General features: G+C 39.5%; 2 protein-coding genes across 4 annotated transcripts in view; both read right to left on the minus strand.

Moving 5' to 3' along the window:
- slc8a2a (solute carrier family 8 member 2a) overlaps nt 1-11,785 on the minus strand; it is a 28,218-nt gene extending 16,433 nt beyond the window's left edge. For 2 of the 3 annotated variants that reach the window (XM_085469521.1, XM_085469519.1), the window contains exon 1: nt 11,581-11,785. The gene's annotated coding sequence lies outside the window, so the exon portion shown is untranslated. Of the gene's footprint in view, nt 1-4,473; nt 4,494-11,580 lie in introns of those variants that run through there. The other variant, XM_085469520.1, reaches the window with a different exon arrangement.
- A 1,200-nt stretch (nt 11,786-12,985) lies between these two features.
- On the minus strand, nt 12,986-18,101 carry nccrp1 (P1, F-box associated domain containing). The gene is made up of 6 exons (XM_085469523.1): nt 17,322-18,101; nt 16,170-16,250; nt 15,997-16,093; nt 15,736-15,831; nt 13,452-13,590; nt 12,986-13,369 (listed from the first exon to the last, which is right to left on the minus strand). The coding sequence occupies exons 1-6, from the start codon at nt 17,461-17,463 to the stop codon at nt 13,223-13,225; spliced, it is 702 nt and encodes a 233-aa protein (XP_085325649.1). The 5' UTR covers nt 17,464-18,101; the 3' UTR covers nt 12,986-13,222.
- Nucleotides 18,102-23,937: the final 5,836 nt, after the last annotated feature.

Consider the following 23,937-nt stretch of genomic DNA (forward strand, 5'->3'; position numbering starts at 1 on the left):
CCCCCACACTCCCTAGCAGATCATTACATGGAGAAACCTTTGGAATGCAAGCATGCTGATCCACACAGGTATGCACACATGGGTATTCACAGACGCGGACTAAAGCTTTCTTGGCTGCTGCCTCAAAGCACACTGTGCGCTGTCTATCTTGCGTGCTGCACAATATCGTTTATTACTTAGTAAATACTGATATCTATGACTAGCTAGTTTATTGTGATGGTGCTTTGTTTTCTCTATTATTATGTTGCTCTTTGTTGTTTGCTGTCTCCTCTGTTTGTTTTTGTTTGTTTGTTTTTTTTTTTTTTCTCCATACAGGTGACCCAGGAGTTTTGTTTTTTTTTCTCTCTCTTCCCCCCCTTCTCACCGTCTCTTCTCCCCTTTGGTTTTCTTTCTTTCTCTCCCCCTCTCTCTCTCATTCATTCCCCCTGTCCTATTTATTAAAAAAAAAAAAAAAAAAAAATGACAAAGGATGAACTGAAGCTCTGCCATCACGTAATGTCGCATACTGCTGTTTCTGATGTCATTTAAAAAAAAAAAAAAAAAAAAAAAAAAAGACTTGAGTTTTTACTTCAGCCACTGCCTGAGCCACACTCCACTTGGCCTAATGGTTCCCATCAGCTGCTTCGGGAGTTCCACAAACTCAATAAGACTACAGTCCTCTCTTCACCTTAGTGCCCGAGAGATACTACCACAGTTCTAATGACTCAAAAGACTTGCTTTTAACAGGAAGAAAATCTCTGGCAAGAATCCACCAAAGAAAGGAGTCCCGTAAAGCTGTGTCCTCTGCAGCGTCATGCAAAGAAGAGTTAACATGTCATCCCCAAGCTGAAAGTGAAGGAAAGAAACCCTTTACTCCACCAAGGAAAACCCCAACATACAACTTCAGAGTGGACCAGAGTCCAGCTCCTTTTCAGGAAACAATGTCAAGAACCTGAGTTCTGTGTTGAGGTCAAGTCCAACTATTTCTAGCTCTCCACTTAATCAACTAGGTAATGCTTAAACTGCATTCACATTAACGATAAGCAGAATTTTTGACAACAACATATACCGGGCTTGTTTGTTTCCCAATAACCCCACCAATTACTATTGTGCTCTTCACTTACCTTCCGTGTATTTCTATGCAGCCAGTAATGTCAGACTGCTGGTTTTCAGTAACTTCACTGATTTAAACCAGAAATAGGAACACAGGCAAAAATGTCACTAACTGTAAAGATGTGCTACCTTCACTTATTGATTGATCACTGAGTCATGATGTTGCAGTCAAGTATTCTAGAGCAGCGGTCCCCAACCTTTTTTGCACCACGGACCAGTTTAATGTCAGACAATATTTTCACGGACCGGCCATTAAGGTGTTGTGGATAAATACAACAAAACAAAATGATACAACTGAGACAAAAACTGTGGTATTTTGTAAGTATAATAATAAACACAAATTCACTGTGTAATTGTGTAACTTTATTAGCAGCGTCCTCCTGAAATGTGCCAACAACATTGAGAGTAACATCCTCCTCTCTGCTCCTTAATGCTCTCTGGTCGCTATGGTAACGCGCAAATATTTATTTCAAAATAAGACACACAACTACAACACGGGAAAAGACCCAGGGAAACAGAGTTAACGATAAAACCCCTGAAAACCATGAATTTCACATCCGAGCCTCAACTCTCGCGGCCCGGTACCAGTCCATGGCACAGGGATTGGAGACCGCTGTTCTAGAATTCTCAAGTTGAAAACAAGTATTTTGGCCATTTCCAACACGTGTTTTTGATTGAAAGGAAGATTAACAATATCAAGCACCACACAGACAAAGTGTAACAGGGAGATTTAGTGTAAGCAGTGAGTCTGAGGGTGTCATAGCAGGGTGGGAGAAAGATTTCAGCCTTTTTTCAGTGCTCCTCTTGATCCCAACGCCTCCACTGCTCTTGCACAGGTGACACTGCACTATTGTGCACTGTGACTTGAAACAGATACTAGGGTGCTGCATCTTTGATGCAGCCGGAGCTCTGCCAGCTCATTATGCAGTTGTGATTCAAAAACACAGCCCTGAGGGCCTGCAGCATCGCATTTCACTTTCCAAGGCCTGCTACGGTTACCTCGACCTCAGACAGAGGGCTACCTTACGCCAGTGGTTGTTGTGGGGGAAACAGGCTCACCAAAAATAACCTCCCCAATAATCATATTTGGACAATAGAACAAAGAACAAAACTGTTTGGCGCAAGTTTGAGCATGACGACAATAACACTACAAACACTCTTTATCTATTTGTTTTACTGTCACATAAAAATTATTTAAAAAAATAATAATCTGAATGCCAGCCCCTTTAAGAAGTCCACTAAATGTAAAAGTGAGAACCAAAGACTTCAATATTTTATATGACCTTTTTAACATTGTGACGAGACATGCTTAAAACATAAACTCAGATTTGTTCAGAATAGTACACGGTGAATTTTGATGATTGGTAGCATGCAACAAAGCCTCAGTGGATAATGAGTGCTAGCTAATCAAGAAGCTGGTACAGGATAAGCTGGATGCATTATTGATTAATGCATTCACCTAAATATAGAAGGATATCTCTTCCTTTCAATCACCTACTCTTTAAGGATCATTCATATGAAGAGCCAAGTGGATTTATGAGTCAGACATTAAGTGCGTGCTTCATAGTCTTTCCACTTCAGGGACTGGGTAAATAGGCAGATAAATTGGCAGACTACTGCTCCTCCCTTCGAGCTGTGCAGCTCTGCAGTGGCACTGATTCAGGTCAACTCTCTGATTTTTCTGGAGGACTGATGTTCACTGGGAACTTTATTGTCTTTTAAGGATTATAAAAAAAACAAGGATAGTGAACAACATAAAGTGCAAAAAAAATGTGGCACTCTCTTCTTACAAGCCTCTCTAATGCCTGGAGTACAGGGGTCCCAGGGTGTTGACAACTCTGTGGTCTCTCTGTCCTCTTCACGCACAGGAACAGTGAGCTGGATGACAGCTCCTCTCCCCTTACGGCCTCCGACACGGCCACTATCTGTCAGCACCACCGATAAGTGATTGCCTGGGGTTATCTTACACTGATAGGAGAGCCAGCAGAAAAAAGAGTTAGCACCTTTAACAGTTTAATATTTCCCGCCTGTATCCTGGCCGTGGGGTATTGTCAGATAAAGGGATGCTCTTTCTGACATGTGGAGCAGTCGGGCATACAGGTGAGTTAAAGATGAATAATTAAAGCATCAATAATACGAAGAAAATGCAATCGGACTTACAGGAGTAATTTCACAGGTGTCCAAAGTCTTCCTGACCACTGGCTATTCTGTGTTAGCGCCAACAACCAAGTGGATGACATGGCTTTCTGCTGTGACTCTAAACCAGTCAGACTCAGAGACAGTGAGGCAGATGGGCGTGTTACTTATTCACCAATGGATTATCTATTACAGTCAAGTTAAGTACTTTGATTACAGTGATCACAGAATTAACACATATATATATCAAATACTAAGCACTCTTGTCTAAACTAAAAAGAAAACCAAAGACACTTCCTGTCTTGGTCCCGTTTGACATATTCTCCAAAACAGAGACCTGAAATGCACACACAGACCTTCTAATCAGCGATCCATCACTGCAGGAAGAAACTGTGTTGCCCCAACAGCTCAAACATTAACCTATATGCAGATTGACACAGATCAATTTTCCAGGATGTAAGCTCTATGCACAGGTAAACCAATAACACACCGTGTATCAGTTTCACAGCCAGCCAATCATGGCCTGCGATTGCACACAGAGCACAAGCTTACACTCGTCTGTAAAGCGTTTCCTCTGCATTCTAACAACATCTACAGTGAATCACAGACGCACTCACCTGCCGTTCAAGAAAATATCATAATAACTCTCAATGTTAATAGGCAAAATTTACCACTAACAAATAACCAGTTAATACCACAAACATACATCAAAATATACTTTATCTGTAAAATGGTAAATGGCCTGTATTTGTATAGTTCTTTACTAGTCCCTAAGGACCCCAAAGCGCTTTACCTCTGCCCTCTGACCACCACCAGTAGTAGGCAATGGGTGAAGTGTCTTGCCCAAGGACACAACGACCGAGACAGTCCAAACCGGGGCTCAGACCAGCAACCTTCAGATTACAGATGTTAAAGAATCATCTACTTGTTTCCACTGCATCAGATTTTCCAAAGCGCCCTCAGCAAATGTTTAAGCCAGTTTAAAACATGTCACAAACACATTTAGTTATTATAGTCACTAAGTAAAGGACTGAAGAAAATAAGTTTAACACATCAAGTTTAACAGACTGAGCAAGCAGAATGTAGCAGAAAGGTGAGCATATCAGAATAAACTAGACAAAAAGTTCTACTTACTGTTATTAAAAAATGTATTCGCCTTTTTGACAGCCACCTATTAACTGAGAACATTTCTAAACTTAAGATGAGATGTATTCTTGTGTCTCATGCCTTTCAAATATTAATCACCTGCTGCAGATGTTTTTAAGGCAGTTTCTTCTTTTATTGTCCACTTGGAACGTTGCACGAAAGGACTGAAAATGAGTGAGAACACAACCAAATAAAAACTTTCAGAAAGCCTACGAGAGTAATGTAGACAAACTTATACCATCAGGTGTGTCTTACAAAAATCTGCCACGTTTGCTCTAATTATGCATGTATAAATTCAGTACACCAGCTCAATCAGTACCGCTGAGGAATTAAATGTTTTCTGAGAAGTCCATGTGCACGCAGCAGGAGAAAGATAACCCAACTGCTTTACTGTCTTTGTTCCCCAGAAGTCCACCAGGTCAAAATGATCATCAATCTGGACGGCAGCAGTGCAAGCTCGGCTGAGCACAAGGTTTAGTTTACAACACGGCGGGCACACTGCCATGCTGTTCAGTTCCTCAAGTGTGGGGATCTACTTTCAACCACGACTCAACTGCATGTCTAACCCATAATGTACAGTCCCATACTGTATTACAACTGACTGCATAACGTCCAAATAATTTCTCATTCAATGTCATTTTGGAACTGATTCTATTTCATCCCATTCACTAAATCCTGTAAATTTAGTCACTGAAATTTCACCATGGGGTGGGGTAGGGTGAGGTGGAGGCAGATGATCCGCTGTGCCGACACCTAACGAGAGCAGCCCGAAGAAGACGGCCACATAGCATTCCAGACTGACATCAGGTAACTTTTTATTGTACTTCAGAACGAGATCGCTGACTGATTTAAGAAATTAGCTCTACAGTTTTACAGGGTCTCTGTGCTTGATTGGGCAAACATATTTTTAACATCTTTTTAAAAATGTCTACATACTTAAACATAAAAACCCCTAATACTTCAGTTCAGTTATATAATGGACATTTGACACTCTGGAGCAGGTAACACTCTGCCATCATTACTACATGGTTGTTATTCAGTTATATACGTAGCTTCACTAACTGTCAGCCAGACTCAGATATTTTGTAGGGTAAAGTTTCTTGTAGACACAAGAAACTTACAACTGGTAACTTGATGAGCTAATGATCTTTTTGTATATATATCAGTGCCTGTGACACGGTTTGCATTCATTCACAGAAATTTTATGGAACCACTAGAATATTTTGGGCTGTGGGCATTTTCTGAAAGATAAGTCAGTAAAGATGTACTTCTACTGGCGGCTTTAACACAAATTAAAATGTACTCAACTCTGTAACTCTAATTTATTATTAGTCAAATAATTTAGCTTCTTCTAACACAGACTTGAAGTTGCCATGGTGTGTGTGTGTGTGTGTGTGTGTGTGTGTGTGTGTGTGTGTGTGTGTGTTTATGATAGAAAGAAAGCAGTGAAAGCCAGATACACAGACTGGGTTAAAACTGTGTTTTGTGAATTTTTGAGACAACTTTCAAGCACAACATGAACCGATATCAAAACCAGCTCTGCCTTTGATGATGCACAAGTTTAGTTTTGAGTTGTCTGAAATCAAGATCATGAAAATTATACATGTAGCATATCTTGTAAACTGCCTATTTGGGACAAGGTGCATTCTGAACAAGTGCTTTAACTATATCTGATATCTGACTTAGAAATAGCAGAGATCAATTAAATCTGTTAATGGATAATTTTATATGAAGTTGTGTTGCTTCCCCTGCACAATCTCCAACTTTAGTTAAGCTTGAACGTGTTAGCTTTGGAGTTGGAGCTTGGTTCTTACACAACACAGTGACACTGACTCGGGCTTTGGTGGTTCCTCGCAGTTTGGGCCAATTTAATCTCTGCTGAGGACGACAGTTTGGATCTTTTTCAGACCGTGGCAATGTGGCTACACTTTCTAATAACTTGTACTGTTTGTGTCAATCTGTCATCTTCTCAGATCTGCACTGAGCTCTTTGGGATGCCCACTTTTACTGTGTGTTGCTCGGTCCAACAAATGCTGTCACAAAAGCCTTGCGTCGGCAAGAAGAAGCAATCTTCTGCAGTCAGACGAAATTAAGTGGTCTTGACAAACTGAAAGACATTTCGAGCTTTAATCCTGCAGCTGAATGAATAACTTAAATGAGAATATGTGTATTTTAAATCAGTGTGTATAAATTTCATCCTTCATTAAAAAAAGCACCAAATCCAAGGGTTTTTTTTTTGTTCTTTTACACTTACATATTATATTTATTATTATTCAGCTGCAGAAAAAAAACAGTTCACAGACATTACTGAATGTCCTATATTACTTCAACATGATGATTGCAAATAAAGTTTGGAATTTTAGTACCCAGACAGTATTATAACGACAAATTAAAATTAACTGATCTGCTACACTGTCTTTATTAATTCTAATCCCCGTGTAAACACCATGCCACAATTTCAACTGACAAAAAAAACCCAAGAAAAAAAAAAAATTATATATATATATATATATATATATATATATATATATATATATATATATATATATATATATATATACACAGACACATACACACACATATATGTATGTATATACATATATACATACATATATGTGTGTGTACACATGCAGAGCAGCTTTAGTTGCATACTGTCAGACTAAAGAAGGGTTACAGATAGAGCTGGGCGATAGAACGATAACGATATGTATCGCGATATAACTTTTACTCGATAGAGAAATTAAGCTATCGCGATAGACCTCGCCGCTCTTGTCCTCAAAGAAAAAAAAAAAAAAAAAAAAAAAAGGTCAGCCAATCCAAATTAAGTAGTGCAGAGCCGAACCAATCACAGCCGCAGCGTCACGTCGCGTGACTTGTTACGTACAGCACAAGTGCCAAACCGCACGTGTGTTTGTTTGGGAAGCAGCCAGCGGGTAATGGAGGAAATGAGTGTGCTGACTAGAAAAATCAACCGAGCGTGACCGAAGAGAAAACAGATGATGGTTCCAACGCCGGAGAGATTGTCGAACGGAAGAGCCATAGAAGTTCCGTAGTGTGACGGTATTTCGGCTATTTCAAGTCTGACAAAAAACAGAGTAGCGTGCACTGTAAATTGTGCCGAAAGCAAGTCTGGAAATACAGTAAACTGGTGCATGCGTCACACTGCGCCACGTTATTGTTTCGGTGAAATGAATTTCTACAATACTGTTTCTGTTAATTGTACTCTCTGCAGTGTTTAAATGCTTACATATACACAGTTACTGTCCCTCCACACATACGACTCGGTTCTGCTTCTATGCCCCAGCTTTGTTTACTTTTTCCCACCGAGGCTTCTAGACTTCTGATTGGCCAACATTTCTGCACGGTTAGGAATCTAGTGCCACCTGCTGCTTTGGCATGTTCATAGCAGCGTTTTCCTTCATTTCTGCCTTTATGTGTGGACGGGATTATTTTTTAAAACGAAAACGGAAAATCTCCGTTTTCAAAAATACCCGTGTACGTGTGGACGTAGCCTCAGTCTCTGACTGGAAGCGCTAATTCGTCATTCGGCTTTTGTCAGACTAAAGTAACTGTTAAAACTGTTTGAAAAGCTCAGCTATACAACAAGGAGAGATTGAGAATTTCCGTTTAGTTCTCAGTTTATTTGATATTGACAAAAGTTGGTCAGTTTTGTCTGTTCTTCTGTAAAACAAACTAAGATTTATTTTTAGAATTAATATTTTGTTTCTAAGTGGAATTGACAATTTAGTCTGTTTTGTTTGTTCTATTTTGAAACTTAAACGCTTTAGCGGCTGCCTTTTGTGTAGTTTGCAATATTTGCCTTTATTTATCTGAAAAAGTCTCATGTTCCTTAAGTACATCTACCCTGTTGAACTTATTATGGGAAATAAATATTTAAATAAAAACAAGCTGCTGATTATTTCACATTTTACTTGTGAGCAACGGCACATTTAAATCTTACAAATATAGTTATTTGGCTTATATCGTGATAGATATCGTTATCGCCTGAAATGAAAAAAACATATCGTGATATGAAAAAATCTCATATCGCCCAGCTCTAGTTACAGAGTTTAACGTCTCTCTTCCTCTCTAATCAGTTTGACTCTGAGATAAACAATTCATTCGACATCTCTAAACCATTTCCGTCTCTTGTTTCTCGCTCTAGACTCATTGTGCCTGTGTTTAAAAAAAAAAAAAAGAAACGTACACAGCTGCTTTTCCTGGGACTTCCACGTGTACCTCACTGTAAAAAGATAAGGCAGGTGGACAGAGAAAGTCAGCATGGGGCCGGAGGTGAGGGCGGACAGAAAGGAGGTCGGGAGACAAGCGGCTGACAGCCAGCAGACAGCGGCTCCTGAGGTTTCCATTACCTGAGACAGCCTGCTCAGCCACTGGCTCTGTCACCTTAGAAGGAACAGCACTCTCAGCTTCAGTATGAACCCAGACAGGGACACCTGTTATGCAATATTCAGGAAACTGTCATAAACATAAACAGTGGACTGAATATACAAATACATACTGATGGCTGTGCAAAATAATAGCTCAGATACATACGATCAGCACCTTACCCCTGTAAGCCATCTCTACTCCTTTCCCCCCCTTTGCTGTAACTCATTCAAGAGAGAATCTCTACTTATTACCCAGTATAAGTGAATACGTTACTTGTACTGTTCATTAACTGGGTGACATCACACAGTCGCCTGAAGTCTAACATAGATTATGAGAATGGAAACACAGCAAGCTACAAACTTATTTTTTTTGTTTGAAAGGTGACTTTTATCCTTCACTGTGTGAAGGATAAAAGTCACAACATGTTAATTCAGGAAAACAACCTAGTTCAGATCAACAAAATGTGCAGAGGCAGCCAGCAGGCTGGCAAACACAATAGACCAGCGAGTCAATGAAAACAAAACAGACCCTGATACGCACCGACTCTCCTTTTCCCATTAATCACACGAACTCACAGAGAAACTGATAAATACTATACATCACAGCAAGCTTAACAAGTTCAAAATAAACAGAAATTGTTCACTTGTGATTTATGTGACAGAGGTTTTCTGGGCTCATTAATACTGTTGCACTATTCAACAACTGATATCCAAACAAGGTAAGCCAATCTAATTCAAAAAGAAGTATCATCCATAAGACCCTGACCCTGGTTTTCCTTAATCCTGGAGATTAACATGCAGGGGAATCGCATGTGAAATATGAGAGAAATGTAAGGTGTAGTATAGCCCATTGTCCCTTGGCACTCACGAATGGTGCACATATGGGTGACTGCACCTAATGCTGCCGCATTGGTTTACTTGAGCGCTCACATACGTGTGAGTCTGTGGGAAGGAGCTTGCATTTCAGGATAAGTGTCAGTGAGCTTTAGTGGTAGACTACTTAGATTTACCTCCTGAACCCCCAACACATATTGTCTTCCCTGTGCTTAGATATCACACATAAGCAAGACAGCAACGGTCTGTCTGCAAACAACATGAAAACTGGGCTTTAACTAAAACAATTGTTTAAAAAATATAGAACTGACAAAGAATGAAAAAGCATGAGACCATACCACTTTTAATCCAGGTGTTTCTCATCGCACATGTGTATGGACTCAAGCACCTAATTGTGCAATCTGCTTGAATAAACACTTGTGAATGAACAGGTCTATAGAGTTCACTGAATTTGAACATGGCACTGTAACAGGGTGCCACAGTTGCAACAGGTCTGTTAAATAAATGTCTTACTTCATATGCATTCATAATCAACTCTTACCATAGCAACAAGTTACAGAGCAGGGACCCCGAGTGCTGAGGTGGGTAGTCGTCAACGCTCTAACTGTGAGGCTAATATAAAATAAAAATTTCGACAATAGTTGATGCTGATGAGGATATTTTTGGTTGTCTGTTCTCATAACAGGGTCATTCGGCTCATCGTCACACTATTTTTGAATGTTCAGACAGAAAGACAAAGCAACAACAGATAGACATTAGCCACTAGCACTGATATATGTCGTGGTACTGATATTCAATATCTATATGTCATCATGCCTCAAATAAATAATCATCCCTAATATTGAATTCCTCATTACAAAGACTCTTTAAATGTGACATTGCATCATAATATTTAATTGTTTCAAATACACCCAAAATGTAACATCAACCTTTTTTGCATTCCTAGTTGATTGGAGTGGATTTAAGCTCTATAGATATTACAACAGAAGAGATAAGTGTATGCCAAAAAACTACAAAGAGAAAATGAATAATCATAGTGCTTTTTTGGATCCTCGTCTGAAAAGTGATATAACTGATATAATCTCTCTAAGCAAATATAATGAACCAGCACTGGGGATGTATCTGCAGTCAGCGCCTCCTGTCTCACACATCAGCAACTCTTAACACACCGATGGCCAGCCAGGGCTGTGGCGGACACAAGAGATGAGTGAGTGGGGATACTGTGTGAAGCCAATCTGCTAAATGAACAGTGTTTATCTGTCAGTTAAATGTCAGCTCTGAAGTCCAGCCCTTATCAGAATTAAATGTCAGGGACGAAGCTGGGCGATCTTTCTGAATAAAACATATAAAACCTCTGAATGTCCAGCGGGAACACACAAACACACATTCTCTGAGCATCCTGGACTCATGGGACAGTAAAGGAGAGTAAGTAGGTTCTGGTATGAATTATAATGCACACATGTGGTGGAGCTGTAGCAGATTAGATTTCGTTTTCAAGCACTCATCAAACATTTACTTGCAGCTACCAGTGATGATCCATCTAGATGTTTTTCCAGTTGTACTATATAACGCAAATATACGGTAAAGATTATGGGCTTAAAAATACGGACTAGAGGTACTTGTTTAGAGGTATAATGTTTATATTCCTGTTTTTACCGGCCACACACCGCTTACTATTTCCTTCCCGAACCCATTCCTTTTTGACGCAAGATTGCTTTTAAATTTTAAAAATCCCGGTAAACTTTTAACCTCACTTTTTTTCTATAATAGAAAATAATTACATAGATAAATAATTCACTGGTGTGACTGACAGCTTAACCACTAAAGTCATTAGGTTTGTAACAGCGTAGTGACCCCGGCACTATTTAATGTTAGCTATCAAAACTGTACATGGATCGCGAGGGCGTAGCCTCTAGCAGCCCGCCACAACCGCGGTTTGTCCGCCGCACCTGTTCGCTGGCCATTCCTTCCCTTCGTGTCTTACCTTATGCTTTATGGGACTTCTCCACCACAGGCTGCCATTGCTTCAGAAAGTCTAGAAACGCGTCCTGGTTAAACTTTCCCGGCGTCGACAGCAGGCTGAACTCTCAAAGTGAACTTTGTCGTTAACTCACATTGTGGCTAACAGAGGTGGTGATGCTGCGAGCCCACGCGGCTCGTGACGTGCTGCCTTCAGGGTCTCCTCCCGAGATCGTGTTTTGGACTGTACGCTTTTAAAGTGGATCAAGAGCAAAGGTTTCTGAGACTGGAAATAATATATATTAATCACGACCTCAAACGTCAAAGAGACTTTGTTCCCGCCACATAAATCTGGTTAACGTCGTTGTTTATGTAATAATTTTTGAGAGCGCCTGAACGCATCTTAAGCAGATTAAAATGCACAAATGAGACGTTGATGTTACCGTGCTCTCCTGAAGGCTTGCTTCCTCCCCAGAATTTTTTAAAACCCCACTTTTTGTCCTTCTAATATTTATATTTGTGGGTAGAATCTGCTCATGTGCTGAAATACAGTTTATTAGAATTGTGTGGCAAGAACTAATGACATTGTAAGCTCTTGTTAGGAGTTTCAGGCAGAATAAAGTCTTACTCTGGTCTGAAAAGCGTTCTAGTTAATTGCTATTAATGTATATTTGTTTGTTCTAAAAAGGCCACTCTTAATATTTTTCATATTATGACATGCACAGAGCTCTTCGTAGTAAAAATCCAAGTATATCCGTCATCACTTCTAATCAGAAAGCACCACTGGAAAGAAAACAAAAGGCTACTAAGAGTACAGTATGGTCACCATTCTGGATGCTTTGTTGTTATGTAACCATTAAACAAAGCAAACGTAAACATTTAAATATAAATTAGTTTATTTGTACTTAACCTTTGCATTACTTCTAATATGACAGTCTGATCACAAAGGTAATGTTATATCTTCAGTGATAGGTGTTATGTGGAACAGATATTTATGATGTGGCATAAAAATAACTAATGAATCTTAAATATACTGCCTTTATCATGAATGAATGAATGAATGAATAACAGATTTTTAGAAAATGTTGGACTATGTTTGTCCTTATCCTTGAAGACCTGCCCCGAGCTGTAAGGAGATAAGTGGTTAAAAAAAACCTGATGGATGACATTATTAAAACATTGTAATTTCAAGAAACATTTGGGAAAAATAATTCTTACCAGAACCTGCAATGAACACGTTTTACATTCAAATATGATCATAAATCATATTTATAAATCATACATATAAGCTCTTCATCAAGAAGAATTTCATAAAACCTCCTGACATAGTAAAAATAGTGAGTGCATGGTTAGTGTTTTACACACACAGCACAAACATATCTAATATTTTAAATACCCAAATATGTAAATACTTAAAAGAAACGATCAACTCTCAAACCAGAAAACTGTATGTTTTATTATTGCATCATATCAGAATCTTCAGAAAAAACTGTGAATTACACCTCCTGGCCCACCTCCATGCCTCCCATAAAACCAGTAATCAAATATTGATGATTGTGTCCATCATTATATTATTGTCATGACAACCTTTGTAAATGCAGTTACATATTGCTGAAACTGATTACACTGAGTGCATTATCAGATATGGCTGCACTGTAAGATTTAGCCTACGGGCTGCTTTTGCTTGGTCGTACAATCACTGCACTGCCAGTGAACTGTGTATTGTGGAAACCATTTAGGAAGCTGTTCTTCAGTCGGTGCAAGAAGTGGACATATCTCACGCCGGGTCCATAACCGGAGAACACATGTGACACCTGCAGGCCAAGACAGATGTGTACATTGAAATGCAGGAATACAGCACTGTGCACTGTAGTGGCAAAGAAATGAGAGTCTCACCTCTTTCCATTCGTGAGAGTAAACCAGTCGCTGCTCGGTGGGGTTGACTGTGTGCTCTGAGATCACTGTGTTTTTATCCGCACCCAGTAACTTCACATGCAGCTGGTAGATTGAGTCATGCAGCTGACTCTCCTCATACCTGATAACATGACACACTTAGATTTTCCTAAAAACTTCAAAGACATTTTCTGTATGTGATGTGATTAAATTGTTCAGAGCAGATTACTATACACTCATATACACTCCAGGCTTGTGGAATGTCTTTATATTCACAAATAGTATAAATATCTGGGACCTTTGGGGGAATGAGTGCTATTATGCTGGCACCAGGATGTCTGTAGTGTAAGGGGACAAAGGGGGCCTTAATCTAGCTCAGTCACTTAAGTGGAAACACATCTATATATGTGAAGTTAGGAGAGTCTGTTTGTTCTTCCTTTTTGGCATGCAAACAGAAGCCACGCATGTGTCAATTCAAGCATTTTAAACTTGGAGTTCATCTCTTTATTGTCTCAACTTGTACAACAATCACTGCATACACATTGCTAGTACTGCATAAGAACCCCTTTTGCTTCCAGAACCAACTTAAGTCTGTGTGGTAATTCAACAAGATTCTGGGAAAACATTCCTAGAGGTTTTAGTCCACACTGACATGACAGCATTACGCAGTGGCTGCAGATTTGTTGGCTCTACATATACGATGCAAAACATCTGTTTTACAACATTACTTAACTGGATTTGAACTCTGGTAACTGTGGAGGCCATTTGATTACAGATAACTCATTGTCATGTTCAAGAAACCAGATTGAGGGATGAAAGCAGCTGTCAGAAGATGGGTACAACACACATAAAAATGTTAGACATGGTCAGTGACAATACTTGGGTAGGTTGTAGAATTTTAATTATGTTTAGTGTGGGGGGAAAAGGGCTCCAAAGTGTGGCAAGAAAATATTCCCTACACCATTACACCACTGTCCATCTCGACTGTTGATATAAGACAGGATGAATCAATGCTTTTATTTTGTTAATGCCAAATTCTGATCCTAAAGACTATGACCCTGAAGAGTCTTAAGAGAACTGTAGCACATTGTACGTTCAGAGATGCTCTTCTGCATACCTTGGTTTTAAAAACTGGTTAATCGACTTACTGTAGTTCCTAACAGCTCAAAGCATTATGTCCATCTCCTCACCTTTGACATCAACCCAGAGACTTGCTGCTTGCTGGATATTTCGTTATTCTGTGTAAAACCTACCGCTGGTTGTGTGGGAAACCCAGGGGATCAGCGGTTTGTGAAATTCTTAAAACAGCATGCCGAGGACCATAAACCATTCCGTGCTCAAAATTACTTGAATCCCCCCCTCCCCCTGCACTGATTTACTGCCGTGTGACTGGCTTGATTACGTATTTGCGTTAATATGAAGTTTGGCCAGTGCACTTAAAGTGGCTGGTGAGGGTAGGTTGATCTGAAAGGTGCACAATGACCATGTTGATGGTTTTAGCTAGGACTAGCACTTGGTATTGTCCAATAACCTTTGTGACTGAGACTTCCAGTTTAATAGGGGGTGTTCAAGAGAGACCAAAATATACATGTCATGGGATGAGCTTTTCTTCCTGTCAATTTTTAATCACATTGCTAACAGAAGGGGTCGTAAGAATGCATATAGTTCAGTTTCGTTTAGCTTTTTTACTTTTATGGGTTTTGACTGTAGTAAAAAAGCATCTACAGTGTTGACTTCATGCATGAAACAAGCAGCAGTAGGGAATTTCTAGCAGCAGATTGTTGAAACACACACACAAACACACAGGTCTCTGTTGACCAATAACCATTTGGAAATGAATGCTATTAATTGAGGAGATCAGATCAATAAGTAGCCAGTGTGTGTACATTAAGTGTCCTTTTATTACAGTTTTTGCTAAAAGTAACATAATGTGTGATCTTTTTGTCTAGAAGCAGTTGTGCATCCTTAGTTTAGCTGTTCAGTTTCATTCATTTTTATTCACTGAGGACTAGCCTGCAAGCGCCCTCTGCTGTGTTCCTGAAGGAACTGCTGACATTTTTTGTAGAAGAGGTAAAGGCTCATATGGATTGGCTCTGGTATTGGTACACTGCTCCTGTTTAACTTGTTTGACAATGTAAACTCTGTTAGCATTATTAGGCCCTTTTACACTTTACTCACTCGGTGCAAAGGTTCTATCGTTTCACTTTGAACTAAACCAAAATGATGCAGTCACAACTATAACTAATTTATTTACATTTTTTGTTTGTATTTATGTTTATTTACCCACCAGTCTTGGATGGCAATTTCAGGCTGAAACTCATCCAGCAGCTCGTCCCACAGTCCTTCTGCTTTCAGGTCCACAACCTGCTCCATGGTGAACCAGCTGGGAACACCACCACAAACAAGAGTTATACTTACTACCACTGTAATTATACAACTAGAGGTTATATAGCAACCCACTCTTTAAATGTCATTTCTACAAGTATGTTTGCAGATAATCCCGGTTATACCCAGCATCGTGGTAATGTCTGACCCAAGTAACACCTACCTGTAACGAGGCAATGCACACACCACAACACCTTCAGGTATGCCGCTTGTATCATAGGGCAGGACCTCCGAATTCGTGGTCCAACCAGTGAAGTTGCCTGGGGATTCAGAGATTAGTCATGAAACCACATTGATTTGATTCATTTTTTGGCTAACGTCACTCCTGTCCCTCACCATCAGGCTGAAATCGTGGAGGTCCGCGGTCAGGCACAGCAGGCAGTTCGGGTTCAGGTGGTGGGATGTCTTTACTCAACCCTGTGTAGGGAATAAGAGACAATGTTGGCCACTGTAATCCCAGTATACACAGCTCACAGACAAAGAGTTATCTTTCTGACAAGCACTGGGCGTGCCTCTTTGTAAAAACACACTAAGTCAGCATTCTGAGTCACACCTCAGTTTCCAGTTGTCTTAGGGTCATAAAAGCTTTTTCACATCTAATCTTTATGGTAAATGGACAGATTCTTATATAGCGCTTTTCTACGCTCCCGGAGTACTCAAAGCGCTCTATACAACAAGACAAAAAAACAAAAACAGCAGCCGTTTTAGTTGATCTGTTTTCTTTCTTTCTTAAAAACAGCATACTGCACGGTTTAAATGACGAGGAGGTTTAACTCAATGCTTAATGTTTTCAGCAAAGTTATGTCTCACATAACTATCAAAAGTACAGCTGCTGAAGCGTCAGGCACTTTTGTTCCGTCTGTATATGAAGCTGAATGTGGCCGCAGTTTCGAGGAGATAACACAAGATTCCATTTCTGACCGTTGGATTTGTGTCTATTGGCATCGTTTCATAAACTTTGTATGCTTTGATGGGTTTGTGTTTTCATTTACTTGTTAGCAATGCATTTCACAAACTAGTTTAGTTGTTGTGTGCAGCAGAATACTGGCTTAGCGGGCTTAAAGTCACAGTGTCTCCGATGTCTATACCCAAAGCATCTATTTGTTTGTAAACATATCGCTACATAACCAACAGTATATATGCTGAATGCTAAACACCCAAACAGCACCAGTTAAAGTATGAAGACATCAACTTCCTGAAGATCAGGTTTTTTTTTTTTCCCCTTCTCCACTTCTGCATTAGTCAGATTGCACACAGGTACTCAAAAACAAGTTAGGGGAGGGGTCTGTGCATTCAGGATCCATTTTTCCGTAAATGACCAAAGACAATGAATTAATTATTAACTTAATCCCGCTAATACTGGAGGGATGAATTCACACCAGCATAAATGTGTGCAACACATGCCATCTGTCTGTAATCCAAACTTTCTGTGGATAAGGGAGAGACAGCAAAACAACAAGCGTAGCGTGTGTAACAGTGATATGGTACCGTATGGCGCAGGGTTCATCAGTAAATTTCTTCCGAAGGGCTTGGCTTCATACACGGACTTCCAGTCCAGGCCATCGGGCATCGGTGCACTCTGCAGGCTCCACTCTTCCTCGCACTTCTTCTTCCACTCGGCAGCAGACATGGTGCAAATAGCGTGACAGGGCACTACAGCTGTTTCCGAGTTCCCAGTCGGTAGTTTTATCTGGAACGCCCCCTCCTCCCACTCGAGCACAAACCACCAATAGAGGCAGTGTACGTAAACAGTAGCAAATTTTCTGTGACTAACTAAAGGAGGTCTGCCTGTGACACACCCCGGTGTTGCAAGCCAACATGCTGCTCCTCCCTGGCCTCTTAAAGTCACAGCAGTTTAAAAGAATTTCCATCATCACATGATTTATTGATGACATATGTCTGAATACAGATAGTGGAAAAATGTCAGTTTTAGTTTTGCTGGATCTCAGTGCAGCATTTGATACAGTTGACCACAACATATTACTCAAACGACTGGAGAATTGGGCAGGTCTTTCAGGAACTCTACTAAACTGGTTCAAAACATACTTAGAAAACAGGAAATACTTTGTATCAATAGATAACTTCACATCTGAGCAGACAAGTATCACATGTGGAGTTCCCCAAGGTTCCATCTTGGGGCCCCTTCTGTTTAACATTTACATGCTCCCACTGGCACAGATTATAAAGAACAACAAAATAAACTATCATAGCTATGCAGATGACACACAAATATATATCACAATGTCACCAGGAGACCAAGGCCCTGTACAGGCTCTTGGTAAATGCATTGAGGAAATTAATGACTGGTTGTGCCCAATTTTCTCCAGCTAAACAAAAACAAAACTGAAGTAATAGTCTTTGGTGCCAAAGAAAAACGATTACAGGTCACCAGAGAACTTCAATCTATACATCTAAAAACCACAAACCAGGCGAGAAATTTGGGTGTAGTGATGGATGCAGACCTAAACTTAGAAAAACACATTAAGACAATAACAAAATCAGCTTACTATCACCTCATTTATATTAAATATACATTAATATATAATATAAGCCCTCATATTATATATTATTTATTCATATGAAGTTTTGATGAATCTCGTTTAACGTATAATCCTTTATCTAAACAAGCTACAGAAACCTCACTACTGAAAGTGTGTTTAAAATGAACTATAAGGTGAATATAATAATATCATTTCGCTGTATCCTCCAGTAGCCTCTAGTTTTTTCTGTGTGCATAATTCTTTGATAAATATATTAAATCTTTTGTTAGGTTCAGTAGCTTGTACTTATTTATTCATGTATTTAAATCTCAGGGAAATATAAAAATGCTTAATCTTAACAGCAGTCTGCCAGTCTTGTATTAATCTTCTAATATTATTCTAATATTATTACTTATTCGAATGTATTTTTTTCAAAAATGTATTTTAAGTCAAAGTAAGCACTTTGAAAATACCACAAAATAAATCACTTATTAATTAAAAAACATTCTATTTGTAAAGTTGTCTATTTAGCTCATTTGAAAAAATATGGAATTGTTTTATTTGCAGTACGGTTTAAACATTTCTGCAATAAAAAAAACACCTTTCCCAGAAGGTTTCGTCAGTAAGCAGTGTCTGATGATTCTGATGCAAGGAGCACTTTGCACTTTTAGGATATTGCATGATAACTGCACTCTTGCACATTGATTTTTGCAATGCTTAGAAGTCTGTATCTTGGCCAAGTTAAAGTTAAGCTTGTTTAGTTACAGAAATCAAAAGGCTCAGTCTGCATCTTAAGCGCTAAATGCATTTTGCATCATTTTTCTATTGGAGGTGTTAAATGCAGTTAAGTGCAGTAAGAGTTTAATGTTGACTGCAGTGTTAAACATCCACAAGGTGGAGACATTTGTATGTATTTAGTGAGGACACCTAATTTCATCCACAACTGTGCTGCACTAAAGCTTTTTCAAAGCATGCGCAACTCACTGAAAGTAAAGTCAGCAACCAGAAACACTCCTCAGGGAATTATCAAACAACAGGGCCTCGCACATTTTTAGATCATGCCTAAAATTAAATAAGAAAGTCTGACATTTATCATTAATGTGTGAGAGTCTAAAGGGATTTATATTCCATGTTTTTTATCCTTCTACCTCAGTTTTGCATGTCTTTATGTAAATAAAGACATTTCCACCTTAAATTCATGTAGAAATTGCAAATATGTGCCTAAAAAATTACCCAGCCTGATCATTGTTTGTTCATTTATAGTATTCTCTAAGTGCTTCATAGTATAACACAAATAGATGTTGGGAACCAGTTGAAATCAGTATATTTATAGCCTAAAACTTATAAAATGTAATGTCATTTAGGTTAATTTACAGGCTACATGCTAATGACATAAGGAAGACCCTGAGTCGACAGGGTGTGTGTGGCTGGCGGAAAGCCACAGACACACAGGTTGCAGCAGATGCTGGGTTGGCAGCTTGAGCTGCAGGGCAACATGCTGTGCTGTAATATGGCTCTGACACACATAGTTACTCATAGCATACAGAACTGTGAGGAGAAGCAGTGTGCACAGATCAGCCGCAACAGCACTGTGGCTTGCTTTGTATTGTAGGGATGCCTTGTGTTGTTAAAACAGCTTAGATGTGGCAGAGGCCTGCGTCTTGTACTATTAGGCAGTTTCACCATATCCAGGGTATCTTTTCATTATCTGGATTCACTTACGTTCTAATGTTCAGGACAGTTTTGTTGTTTCTATGGCTGCACATTAAGCATTTAAGATATGTCAAGTGATAAAAACCCAAACACCAGTTACAGAATGAAGACATCAACTTCCTGAAGATTAGTTTTTTCCACTTGTCCATCAGTCAGATTGCACAAATTTCCAAATTTCACAAGACAGTGTTTGTTTGTTTTTTCTTTCAGCTGCCACCCTGATGGTTTTTAATTATGTAAGAGCAAATAAAGAATTAATTCAACCTTCAGTATATGAGCAGAGCCCTCAGATAGCCATATGAAAAAGGTTTTTCATAGTTTTCCTCTTAATAAGAAGTGTGTGGTGGTTGATCTTGTCTCCTAATTCGTCCTGGAGATGTGTTAATACTGCAGTAATTGTGTTTCTACTTCCCTGTGCCATTCTAGAAATCCAACAAAGCATCGACACAGCCTCCAACTGTGACTGGCCAATTGTTACCCATTTCAAGCTACTTCTTCATCTGCCACCATTTCTCAAATCATAAGTAACAGCTAATCAAATGCACACGATTATTTGATTGTCAGCAAATGTGTGAGACCTCTATAAAGATAGACATTTTGGCAGTTTGTTGGTCTGAACCATTCAGGTGTGTGTTAACATAATGGCATTATAACCCAACATGCTAGAGTTAACTGATAAATGAGAATCTGGGGTGCAAGGTTAAGTATATTCACTGCAAACCAATGGATGACATCGTGGCGGGGATGTCCATCTTTTCTATGCCATCTATAAGTAATTCTTGCTGTTGATTTAGTGAGAGCTCCAGGCCAAGAAACCATATTCCTCTGTAAAGCTACAATCACTTGTTCTACACTTTGATCGAGCATTTCCTGTAAATGTAAGTTTGGTGATTCGTTTTATGTTTTCCTCTTTCTAACAGGTGTAAAATTTGTCAGAAGCTCTTGTGTCTTAAGTTTTCATTTCCTGTTTGGACATCCCAGATCTACATAAATGATATATGTTTCTTCCTGCAGCAAACAGTCCTAGTTGTCCCTCTTGCTGTTTATGAAATCACAATCAAATGCAATTTAAAAGAAATGAGAAAATGCAATTATCACACACTGTAACACACCTCAAATTGAATTCACCATCTGATATCACATGGATTCGCAAGCGTAATCTGCTTTGATTTGGCAAGTTATTCCATTAAGCTGTGGCTACATGGGCTGAAATAATTGCATTCTGCCTCTCTCTCTCTCTCTCTCTCTCTCTCTCTCACACACACACACACACACACACACACACACACACACACACACACACACACACACACACAGAAAGCGTGGAAAGAATAACCTGTCTCATTTGAGGCTCATTCATCCATAAGAAGCAGCAGATTGAGCCAGACTGAGAGTGAATAACACCAGCGTTAATTCTCCGAATAATAATTTCAGGAGGAAATGTGGACAGGAAAGAATTTTTGAATCAGCACAAAGGTGTTTTTAAAGTAGTAACTGAGTAAGTATGAAAGTAATCAGGGCTGGTAATCCAGCTTGTCAGAAGACGGAGGAATGACTCAGAGGTTTTTTTGGTCAGGTGATGAGAATAGCAACCTCTCAAAGGGAGAAGAGGGTAGTATGAGCTGTAATTATGCACAAATCTACACATTAATAGGATATAAAAGAATGATGAACTCCAAAGTTGCCCTTACTTTGGAATACTATTCTTGATTACTTTTAATGCCATAATTGTTGATACAAGACCCAACCCACACTTCCAGTTTGTTTTCTTTGTAGTCTTTGTTCTCACTTGTTGTGACCATACTAACAAACTGTAGGTATGGTGTAGGTTAGTGATGGGTCGGTCGCGAACGAAATGGCTCTTAGAGCCGGCTCCTTATCGCCAGCCGTGGGTTTTTCTTTGGCTGTATCCCAATTCAGGATCTGCAGCCTTAAAGGCCGCATTTTAAGGCCGATTACATCACAGCGACACGACGAAGGCTGCAGACCCTGAATTGGGATACAGCCTTTTTCTTTCTCTCACCCTCTCTCTCGCACTTTTCTTCCGCTTCACTCTGCACGTGAGCCTTGTGCTTTACGCTGGGCAGAGGGGGGAGGGGCGGTAGTTACACTCAGTATCACAGGAACAGAGCGGGAGGGAGAGAAAGAGAGCCAGGGACAACAACGTATAGTAATCATCCACAACTATCTTCAGTTGCGGATGATAAAGGATTCAGAAAGTTAATTCATGCAGGTCCATATGACAGAGAATGTGCATGTTCTTTTTGTTTTCATATTATAATTTATATTTAATTGTGTTGTGGTTTGCAGTGTTTTGTGTTGTTTCAGTTTAAATTTGTAAAAGGAAAAAGCTGAAAATTTAAATAGTTAAAAGTTGAAATGTGACTAGTTGGTTTTTGTATTATATGATTTATTTATTACATTTTATGTGGAGTGAATAAATAAAAGTATATTTACGGTGGCCCCTACAGACAAAGCACGTACAAACTTCAAATCACATACGAACTCTGAAGCACGTACAAACTCCGAAACATGTAAAAACTCCAAAACACGTAAAAACACGTACAAACTCCGAAGCACGTACAAACTCCAAAACACGTAAAAACTCCAAAACACGTAAAAACACGTACAAACTGCGAAGCACGTACAAACTCCAAAACATGTAAAAACTCCAAAACACGTAAAAACACGTACAAACTCCGAAGCACGTACAAACTCCAAAACACGTAAAAACTCAGAAGCACATAAAAACTCAAAACACGTACAAAAGACAACAGAAGTGCTCCAGGATGCTGGGCGCAGTGTTGAACTTTTGTTACCTAGTGGCTACACAAGCCACCAAGTACCAACGACCGGATTTGGTGTGTGGTAGTAACAGGTAAATGAACATTTTTTATTGTTATTTTTACATTTTTATTATTTGACTATATATGAATGCTTGTGTATAAATACACAAACAATACACATATGCTTTCATGCTTTCAATTGTGTAATTTAAGTGATCTAGGTAGCTCTGTTTTGGAAGTTCAGTTCATGCTAGAAAAGTGTTTTGGAGTTTGTACGTGCTTTGTCTCTAGGTGCCACCACATATATTTATATATAAACATATATAAATAAAACCAGGCAGCACGGTGGCATGGTGGTTAGCACTGTTGCCACACAGCAAGAAGGTCCTGAGTTCAATTCCACCATCAGGCCGGGGTCTTTCTGTGTGGAGTTTGCGTGGGTTCTCTCCGGGTACTCCGGCTTCCTCCCACCGTCCAAAGACTTGCAGCTTGTGGGGATAGGTTAATTGGATAATTCAAATTGTCACTAGGTGTGAATGTGTGAATGAATGTGAGTGCGAATGGTTGTCTGTCCCTATGTGTTAGCCCTGCGACAGACTGGCGACCTGTCCAGGTTGTACCCCACCTTTCGCCCTATGACAGCTGGGATAGGCTCCAGCGCCCCTCGCGACCCTGAAAAGGATAAGCGGATGGATGGATAAATAAAACCACTTTTTTTTTTTTTTTACATTAGTAATTCCTTTAGTGCATAATTTTATATTATTGTTAATAATTAATTAATTAATTAAAGCAACAAAACAACCTGAAGAGCCGGTTCAGAGCCGAAAGAGCCGGCTCTTTTTAGTGAGCCGAACCGAAAGAGCCAGTTCTCTAAAAAGAGCCGGAAATCCCATCACTAGTGTAGGTGAATGGTAATCGGTAACTGGCCTGTATTTGTATAGCGCTTTACTAGTCCCTAAGGACCCCAAAGCGCTTTACACATCCAGTCATCCACCCATTCACACACACATTCACACACTGGTGATGGCAAGCAGGTGAAAGTCACAGTGACTTAATAGATTCACCTCACAGGTACAAAAAAGGCCTCGTGGGAGATTTAACTGTCATATACACTAGACCTGGGCA

Source organism: Copadichromis virginalis, linkage group LG10 (genome assembly GCF_057382275.1).
Source record: "Copadichromis virginalis isolate Kocher_CV1m ecotype Utaka linkage group LG10, C_Virginalis_male_GT1.1, whole genome shotgun sequence".
NCBI classification, from domain to species: Eukaryota; Metazoa; Chordata; class Actinopteri; order Cichliformes; family Cichlidae; genus Copadichromis; species Copadichromis virginalis.

Bases quoted from the DNA above. Each gene is read 5' to 3' on its own strand.
- nccrp1 (XM_085469523.1), bottom strand. From the start codon at position 17,463: ATGTCTGCTGCCGAGTGGAAGAAGAAGTGCGAGGAAGAGTGGAGCCTG. The intron at 16,251-17,321 runs GTACCATATCAC...TTCCCTACACAG, and splicing joins GATGAACCCTGCGCCATACG to GGTTGAGTAAAGACATCCCA. The intron at 13,370-13,451 runs GTGAGACTCTCA...CTTGGCCTGCAG, and splicing joins ACTCTCACGAATGGAAAGAG to GTGTCACATGTGTTCTCCGG.